Source organism: Jatropha curcas, unplaced genomic scaffold, assembly GCF_041381405.1.
Source record: "Jatropha curcas cultivar XTBG-Jc1 unplaced genomic scaffold, XTBG_Jcur_1.0 HiC_scaffold_1104_pilon, whole genome shotgun sequence".
Taxonomy (NCBI): Eukaryota; Viridiplantae; Streptophyta; class Magnoliopsida; order Malpighiales; family Euphorbiaceae; genus Jatropha; species Jatropha curcas.
Genome location: NW_028322601.1, coordinates 3,790 through 10,729, shown reverse-complemented (window position 1 = coordinate 10,729; position 6,940 = coordinate 3,790). Strand labels below are relative to the sequence as shown.

General features: G+C 28.7%; 1 protein-coding gene across 1 annotated transcript; it reads right to left on the bottom strand.

Moving 5' to 3' along the window:
• Positions 1 to 5,405: 5,405 nt before the first annotated feature.
• On the bottom strand, positions 5,406 to 6,451 carry LOC149491614 (bZIP transcription factor 44-like). Its single transcript, XM_089717182.1, is given in 3 exon segments — positions 5,406 to 5,920; positions 5,923 to 6,164; positions 6,244 to 6,451. Coding segments are annotated over 2 exon segments (456 nt in total). The 5' UTR covers positions 6,149 to 6,164; positions 6,244 to 6,451; the 3' UTR covers positions 5,406 to 5,690.
• Between the last annotated feature and the right edge of the window lie 489 nt (positions 6,452 to 6,940).

Below are 6,940 nucleotides of genomic sequence, written 5' to 3'. Positions count from 1 at the left end.
CAGTATATAATAATTATAATAATAACAATAATAATAATAATAATAATAAGAACAGCAGTAATATTATAAAATAATAATAATAATAATAATAATAATAATAACAATCACAATAATATAATAATAATATAATAATAATAATAACAACAGCAATAATACTAGCTAATAATTATATAATAATAAATAAATTAACCTATACAAAATAATCGCAACCATATACAAAATTCTAACAACAATATACAAAATCAACCATATATAACTTAATATAATAAAAAAATAAATTCGAAAACAAATAAATTCGAAAAAAAAAATTTTGACAAATTAATCGCAAAATAAAACTAACCTGTGTAGCTGGCGGAGAGCAAAGGGGCGGGACTGGCGGCGTCAGGCGAGCTGGAACGGTGTGAGGAAGGGGCTGTGTGGCGCTGCGGACAGGAGAGGAGAGGAGAAGGAGAAGAGAGAAAAGAAGAAAAAAAGAGAGGGCGCGGCTTGTTTAAAGCCCTAATTTTTGCGACCGACTTATCGGTCGCAATTTCCATAAACTCGGTCGCAATTTTTAATGAGCCGACGTCGTTTGACTAGGCACAAGTTTTGCGACCGATTTGCGACAAAACATATCGGTCGCAAAAAAATCAGTCGCAATTCAGTCTCAAATCGGTCTCAGAACTTTGCCGCATTTTTTAAGCGCGAAATTTTGCGACCGATAAAACGTAGTCGCAAATCGGTCGCAAAATAGGTCGCAAATCCGTAGTAAGGAGGTCGCAAATCACTAACCATTCTCGCGGGAATTTTTCAGCGCCAATATTAGCGACCGATGTACTAGAAGTCGCAAATCGTCGCAAAATTGCGACCCTTATATGTCGGTCGCAAAAATCGGTCGCAATTGAGCGTTTTTTTTGTAGTGTGTTTAAACTAGCCTCTTTCAACTATTAATTGATTGAGAAATGGTTTCTAAATTATAGTCAAACTAAATACAAAATACACAGCGAATGATTTCCAGTAACACTTTAGTCATTTCCTGATGATTTCCTTTAATACTTTGGCCTCTTTTTTTTTTGAATAGAATGATCAAAGTGTTAATAAAACTATAATTTAGAGACTTCATTGTTAGCTTTCATAAATTGAGATCCTCGTGTATTAATTTGACTATAATTTAGAGACTTCATTCTTTCCATCCTTCTTTATCGTTTTTCTTTATTTTATTTAGTTTTCTTTCTAATAATTTTCAAACCTATAATAATTTGGAATAAAATTTGGATTTAGTCTCTCAGATCTGTGGATCTTGAGTGTTTTTTACTACTCTCTTAGTGGAGTTATTAATTTATTTCCTTTCATGGGATTATTCCTCATCGTTGAGGAGTTTTTATGTGGATCTTTTATTTCTCAGATAATTCGAAAGACAAAATGGATTGTTGGTTGCTTGTGGTTGAAGATTTCAGATCTTCAAGTTCGGGTAAGTTTCTTTTACCAATAGAGTCTGGTAGTGCGGCATGTTTCTCGTTAAAGTTTGGTATATTAAACTCTTCTACGAACGTTAGTTATAACAAATTTTCAAAAAAATAATATTCGGGACAATATTATGGAATGTTTCTTTTGTTGTCATATTTAAGAATGGATCAGTTTTTATCTGTAAGATTAACCTCTTCTGCCAAGATAGAAAACATCTCCATATAGAATATTTCAATTTTCTATATTTGTATTTCTTATTCCAATCGAAATATTATGATGTACTCAATTTATATTCATTATTAATGAATTATTAACTTTAAAAAAAAAAGTTACGTTTGATGAGTACAAATAAACTAAATAGGATTGTCTCTTTTAATTTTAGTTTTATTATCAAAAGATTACAAATAATTCTTTTGATTTGTTAGAAGATCATCTAACCTTCCACTCATTATGATAGTAAATTTTATTTCTGATCTAATTAATTATTTTTAATACTTAATATATTATAAATGAATTACATTTTAAAAAAATAATAATTACGAATCAAATGCACTTTTGTTGTAATACCTTGGAGTGGATTTAGGGTAAGGGGCAGTGAAGAGACATGCTTCCTTTTTTACACCTTAGTTCAAAGTATTTTAAATTCTAGTTCATAGTTTTTTGCACCTTAGTTTATAGTATTAATTTTGAATTCACCCCCTTTAATTAAATTTTTACTTTTTTTCCCCACTAAATTCTTATTTTATATTATTTCCCCACTAAGCAAAGCTTGAAACTTTCTGAAACCACAAATTTAGGCTTTTTATGAGGTTCACAAATATGAGATATTCTCTTTTTAAAATCATATCTTTGACCTTTTTCTTTCCCTTCCCTTTTATGTTTCTTTTTCTTTCCCAATTCTAATTTTATTCTACTCTAATTTAATAAATTTGTTGTAATTGTACTCTATTACCAAAACTAAATAAAATAAAATCTAATATTATAGATATAACATAAAGCAAAATATGACAATGTCTTGACAATTGATATGTTTCTACAAAAGCTTCTTCAAATCAAAGATCATATCCTCCTTTTTCTCTAACTTTTTTATTAAAGAAAAAGATTTTTCCCTTTCAAAAAAAAAAAAAAAGTATTTTCTGAATATATCTTGTTCTTTCAAGATTACAAGTCTAGGTAGTTGACATAATTAATGAATTAAGCTTCTTCTTTTTGTTTGTTTGGTCTTCAAAGCAAAGGAAAGAAACATAAATTTTAGGGAGAGAAGTGTTGGATTGCAAAGAATGAAATTAATTGATATTATGTAAATAATGAAAAACCTTTAAGAATTAGATTCTACCAGTTCGATTTTAGAAAAATGCACTCGGTAAAAGGTAAAAATCTTTTAAACTCTATGACTTAAAAAGGATTAATATCTCTTGGTTCCATTCCACCAGAAGACAAAAAAAAAAAAAAAAAAAAGAAATATTATCATTTTTTTTATTCAATTTTGACCACAGAATTTTTTTTTTTTTTTAAGAACCATAGATTATAATAGATTTTTTTTTTGATAAAAAATTTATGTTATTTAATACCAGTTTGTATTATTACTATATTATTTTTTTTTCAAAAAACATATTACTAATTATTCTATAAAAATAACCCATGTGCATCTAACAAAAACAAAACGAACGCATACGTTATATATTATATATATGAAATGAAGGCAGCTTTATTTAATTTGGAACATCATGTGGGTTAAGTACTTATACTGATAATATTGTTCCCTGGTGCACGTGGTATTTGGAACAACAAAACCTTTATGACATCATCATATATCTTTTTTTTTTTTTCTTACTTTTAATTCCATTACTGTCTTCTGTCTTCTTTAAGCACGTTTTCGTTTTCAATCTTCAACCTTTTCATATTTATTTTGCTTTTTCACTTCATCTATGTTCCATTTTTTATTTTTTTATATCTCCTACCAAGAACAAGATTTCTTCTTCTTCTTCTTTTTTTTTATATTTAAATTTCTTAACCCCTACGCAATTGACTTATAAATTATAATCTAGAATGCTAGGAAATATTTTATTTAACTTGATGTAGACATATAATATTATAAACATTTTGAATTCTTAATTATAAAATTAGGTAGATTAAACATTAAGTTTAAAAAATTACGCAATTGGAATCGGTTGATTTTGAAATCGACACAAAACATCATATTCATAGGAGTAGGAGAAAAGAGCCTATGGTAGCAATAAGAAAAGACTAATAATATTTTAAATGATTGAAAATTTGTAAAAAGCCAAAAAAAAAAAAAAAAAAAAAAAGAGTTTTTAAAATATAAACCGCAAAGGAAATGCTCTGTATTTGGAAAATAAACTTTTGGGGTTGCAAAAATTGACCCGTTGTATGATTTAAGAACAAAACAAAGAAAGCGTCACAGCAGAATCTTTTTCAATCTGGGGGTTTAGCATAAACAAGAAACGTTCGAAACTTGGAATGTGTGGTTGATTGAATTCAAATGGGTTTCTTTTTTATTTTTATTCTTATTCTTATTCGTTGAAAAGTCTAATATCGAAATAATATAATGAACTATATAATAAGGATAATCTTTCATATACAAAAATTTTTATAATTGAAAAGACTCGAATTTAAGATCTTTCACTCATCTCACCGATGAAAACACCAATCATACCAGACCTTAGGTTTCATAATTAATCTGTTTCATAATTTTTTTAAACAACATGTAACAAAAAAAATATATTAATCTGTTTCATAATTAAATTAGGTTTAATTTTGTTCAAAATTTAATTATTCAAGAATATTGTTAAAATCAAAAGTTCATAATATAATTAAAAACAAAACTAAAATATAGAAGATCATTATTCTAAGTTTGACAAACCAAGAGATCATCTTAGCCATAAAATTATGAATTTTCAAGAAAAATATTATTGTATATAGATGAGTTCAGAGGACAAATATCATATCATATCCAATTCATAATGCTCTTTGAAAGTTTAGATAGCTATTAATATTCTTAATTAGCTTATCTTGTTAATTACTAGTAGATAAAAAATATTTTATGTACACCTCAGAAATCCACACACAGGTAAATAGCAGCCAAAGCAAACCCAAACCCTTTTCTAGTTTCTACACAAAATGGTCAAAATCATACAAATTATGGAGGGCAGAAACAGACAAAGCACTCACAAGAAGACTGCTGCCTTTGTTTTTTGTGCCACTTACTATGTACTACTGCAGAGTACAGAGACTATAGTATTTGACAAATCCATTGACAGCCCATTTCTTAACCTTTTTATTATTTATTTTTCGACATTAAATAACATTTCATTTAAGTATGAAATAAGTTGCATTTCTTGAAATTAAATACAAAAAGTCTTAGACCTGAATTTTTCTTTTTTTTTTTTATTCTTTGAAAGGTTGATGGATGATTCGAATCATTGAAAGGTTGATGGATGATTCGAAATGTATTGTATGGTCCTTTTCGAACCCACTAAATTAATAAAATCGCATGTAATCAAGAGGATCACAATTCAAAACCTATCATACTCCTGACATGATAAACAAACTCATCCAGATTCTCACCTCAATTCTAAAATCATATAAAACATAGTATTTAATAATATAAACAAATTAAATCTAAATACAATAAGTAATTGATTATTTATCTTATAATACAAAAAAAAAAAAATCCCCATTTTTCAAGTGGTTGTATAAAAAAATTATAAGTAATTATTACAAATTAAATTAAATCCAATGACTAGTATAGTCTAGGCAATATTGAAGTTTTTGCTTATCTCACACTTAAATTAGATAGTCAACTAATTGAACCTATGTATATATATTCTTTATTGGCGAAATTGCCCCATGATTAGTTGATTCTTTTGATATTTTTGAGGAAATTATGGTCGAAAAGGAGAATTAGTGAAATTAATTGCAAAGAGCATTCACACTAGTTTGAAACAGCAAAAGTGAAATAGCATTACATAATTGATAACAATAGAAAGAAAACTACAAACAACATCATCAACACAGCCACTGAACCATAAAAAATACTAATATTATAACTTAAGCAAACAAGCAAACCCCATTTACAGACCAATTATCACATTTTTCCCCTTAATACTTGTACTAATCTCTTTATTCCAAATTATTTTTCTTAAACCTAAAACAGAACAAGAACATCTATTCTCTCCCTTTTCCTCAATCTCTTGATGGAGATGAGTCTTTTAATTGCTCTTTTAGTATTGAAAAATATCAGCAGAGGCCATTATAGGCTGATTTAAGTAAGACATGTTCAATGGATTCAAGAAACTATCAGCTGCTGGTTCCTCTGCAAGAAAACCATTGTTTGCACTTAAGAAAGCAATTATTTCATTCAAAGATTGCAATCTGTGGCTAAGCTCACCAACCTGAGCTCTTAGAATGGAATTATCAGCTTCTATATTCAAGAAATGCTGTGTAGTGATATAATGCTTGTTAAAAGCTGATGACTTTCTTTCCTTAGCTGAGCCACTTGAGCAATTAAATCATCCAAATGCTTCTGTTTTCTCATTCTTGATCTCCTGGCCGATTCGCGATTAGATATCATTCTTTTCCTCTTCCTTTGATCCATCAATGCCCGCAAATCTTCTTCTGAACCTGAATTTTGCATCAAAGTTGACCCTGAAGAGGTTGTTGTTCCACTGGAGGAAGCCATGAGACCCCAAGAAAATCTGAACTGCACAAATTATTATTCTTTCCTTGTTTTCCCCTCAAGAGTTGATTAAAAATATAAGGGATGCAGCAGAATACCTCTTAAAAGTTACAGATCAAATTGCCACAATCCAACAACTTGAGCTTTCAAGGGCGCAATTGTTAGATCAAGAGAAAAGAGAGTTTATAGCAGGACACAGGACCCAAAACAGAAAGAAAAATAGCAAAAACACAGAATAATTAATTAATGGAGATAATACTAGTACTCAATATTAATAATATAAGGTTTTATAGGTAAATATGTGATTACTTTGAGCTAAAATCATGAAACATAATATAACCAGTAGAGGAATACAACTGAGAAGGATTGAACAAGATGGGTCCTGCGCCTGAAAGTAGAATTTATCATATAACCAGAAAGAAAGATTTCACTGAGAATTGGAGACATGAATCTCAAACATCAAGAACAAAATATTTAGCATCAAGATTAACTTTAAAACCCACAAAGAAAAAATAGATGCAAAAAATCTTAGATTTATGCTTGAAACAGTTTCAAGAACATAAATCTAACAGAGAAATCAAGAAAATGCAAATTAATCAAGATCAAGAAAGAAGAGGAAATGAGTTCTTGATTTTGTAACAATTCAAGAACTTGAACTCCAAATTCAGTAATCAAGATTCAAGAAAAGGAAATGCAAGATTTGTGTGGCTTCAGTTCAAAGCTCTAGCTTTGAGAAAATATCTTGGAGAAAAAGATAGACCAAAATTTTACAAAGGAGGATGGAGTAAGCGAGAA